This window comes from Penaeus japonicus, unplaced genomic scaffold (assembly GCF_977035675.1).
Source record: "Penaeus japonicus unplaced genomic scaffold, GWHDUDI00000001_assembly GWHDUDI00000040, whole genome shotgun sequence".
Classification (NCBI taxonomy): Eukaryota; Metazoa; Arthropoda; class Malacostraca; order Decapoda; family Penaeidae; genus Penaeus; species Penaeus japonicus.
In genome coordinates this window covers 4,408,809-4,411,308 of record NW_028234442.1, presented here as the reverse complement: position 1 = coordinate 4,411,308, position 2,500 = coordinate 4,408,809, and the positions used below count along the sequence as shown (strand labels likewise).

Genomic DNA, 2,500 nt, shown 5'->3' with positions numbered 1-2,500 from the left:
TTATTACCTAAAGATAATATCAGCATTATATGTGTACAAGTGTATGTAACTCAAGAGAGCCGTCTGGTAATGCAATGGATAGCGCGCCGGCCTCGCATCCCCGTGGTCGGCAGATCGAGCCCCTGGCGATGACTGGTAAAGCTAGGCACTGCATTGGGTAAGTGCCAAGCTCAGAACGAGTCAACACTCGTCGGCACATTCTCTCACGAGTCAGCACACGCTTACACAGGCGGGCTTGCCTCAGTGCATATAAGCCCGGCAAAGCATCTGTTCCACAAATATGGCTTATCCTTAACTCGAGAATACCTCGAGATAGCAGATGAGGCATGTGGGTGGAGCTGGTGCATTGAGTGTGGGTAGACAACCTATGATAACCAACCAATCAATGGTCAGCAGCAACCTAGGGGATACTATAAGCACAAAAGATAAGCGAAAGTGGTTTTATAAAATTTCTGAAGGGTAGCATGAAAATATGCCACCAATAGGGAAGGGGTGCTCAAGGTAATAAGTTATAACCTCTCTCTCGCCCCAGCTCTGGTATATCCTCAATAGTTGAGTCTAGATATACTAGAAATGATGCTATGTCAAATACTAATCAACATAAAGTTACAGCAGTTTGTTCTTGGAAATCTAAGGGAGCTACTGGTCACTAATGGCCTTACACCTGCACTGCTTGGTAGTCTTTTATTTACTTCTTACTCATTCAATCACCCTCCTTGTCACATCCTGAATGAATCTCTTTTATTTTAATATCATGTAGAGTTATATTACTCTTCTATTTCAGCAGGGATAATCAATCCACTAGACAACCACAATACCTGTAACTCAATGAAAAAAAAAAAAGATTTTAGCCTCTTTATGTTTTCTTGTAGATTCCAAAAATATACATGACTGCATCAATAGTACGATGTTGAAACATGAATGCCTCAGACTATTGTTCAATACATACACATTTATTAACACTAAGACTGTAAACTTCAAAATAATATATATGTGAGCTACCTCAACAACTTCCAATAGACACAAGAACCAATGGCAAGGAATGAAGACAAAATTATTGTATACATACAATGCCAATGACTTCTTGCTTTGCCTATATCAATAATGGTGGATTATAATAAATTAACATATATATAGCTAAGGGTTGATCCAAACCAAACTCAACTCGGCTTTATACTTTTAATATCGACTTGTAAAACTTACATACAGTATAAATACGGTATACTGATCGTCAATGAACTATGCTGATTATAAAGAATAGCGTTATTTTTTGAAGAAATCTTTTACCCTTGTTCTTCCCTCATACTCTGTCTTTTTCTTCTTTGGTTTACATTCCTTATGTTTCATTGACTGTTCTTCTGTTACAATGGCAATCTTTGGGGCAGAACCATCAGGAGGATCAAATATTATATAAATAGTCAAATTACAACCAATGCATACAGTAGAGAGAAGGAAAGTGTTGACATTCACAGTAAATCTTGAAGGACACAGTTCAGTGTAACACATTGGACACTCCTCTATTGCACGGCGGACAACAAGGTAGTACCCATCTGATGGAGTCTCTAGGAATGTCTTTTCAACATCCTTACTTGCCTTTGAACTATTTCCGGCTTTGGACCGTTTTTCAGCTTTTGATTTTGTCTTGAGACTCTTTAGTGTTTTGTGAGAATTTGAACTGCTTAGTGATTCAGATATGTCAGAAGAACTTTTACCTTTTGAAGCATTCTTACTAACTGAACTTTCACTAACAGTAGCAATGTTGGCTTTCGGATATAATAAACTACCAGTAATATTGTTGCCTCCACTAGATTCACTGGACGAAGGCAAAATTTCCCTTGTCACCAATGGAGAATCATGGGCAACTTCATATTCAACTGCCTCATTTAAATGTTCAAGATTATATGATTGAGAAAGTACTAAATCACCATCTCCATTTACAAGTGAAGGTGAAGGCAAGTTAGAAGATTCATGTTCATATGTTGGAACAGTTTCTTGTCGGAAAGAAAAGTCAGTTGCTGTTTCTGAAGCATTTATGCGCCCTTCAGAAGCTTCACTTACGTGAGAGGGCTCTCCATCCAGAATATTTTGACAATGATTGATTGCCCCTTTCCAAGGGTCAATCATTTTCAACTTTTGTAAAGAAGAAATATATGAGGCTAATCTTCTTGAAGTGTCCCATTCAAATGGTAATTCTTGCGCTAACCTATTAGATATATAGTCTGAAGGTTTCTTGGTAAATCTTAAAGTATGTGAACATAATGAGTTCCCCATTAAGCAATCTATCCGATTTTCCACAAAAGTTTGGCAATCAATTATCTTCAAGTTGCACCGAGTGCACTCACTCTCCCCAAAAAATAAATGCTCTTCGAAATGTGCATCTTTCACAAACACTCCACAGGTATAACATTTCAGTGATTTGGAATTCTTTCCAAGTGACAATTTCCTTCTTTTTCCTTGACCTTTCGAAGTAGTTGTCACACCCTTGGATAATGTTCCTTTC

The 2,500-nt window shown here is 37.9% G+C and overlaps 1 protein-coding gene across 3 annotated transcripts in view; it reads right to left on the bottom strand.

Annotated features, from left to right (window-relative positions):
- The window catches only part of LOC122267662 (uncharacterized), a 4,087-nt gene that overhangs the window by 139 nt on the left and 1,448 nt on the right, over positions 1 to 2,500 (bottom strand). For all 3 annotated transcript variants that reach the window (XM_086533807.1, XM_086533806.1, XM_086533808.1), the window contains exon 2: positions 1 to 2,500. This exon is cut by the window's left edge and continues 139 nt beyond it; it is cut by the window's right edge and continues 483 nt beyond it. In XM_086533807.1, the coding sequence (XP_086389933.1) occupies positions 1,264 to 2,500 (1,237 nt within the window). In that variant the 3' untranslated portion in view covers positions 1 to 1,263.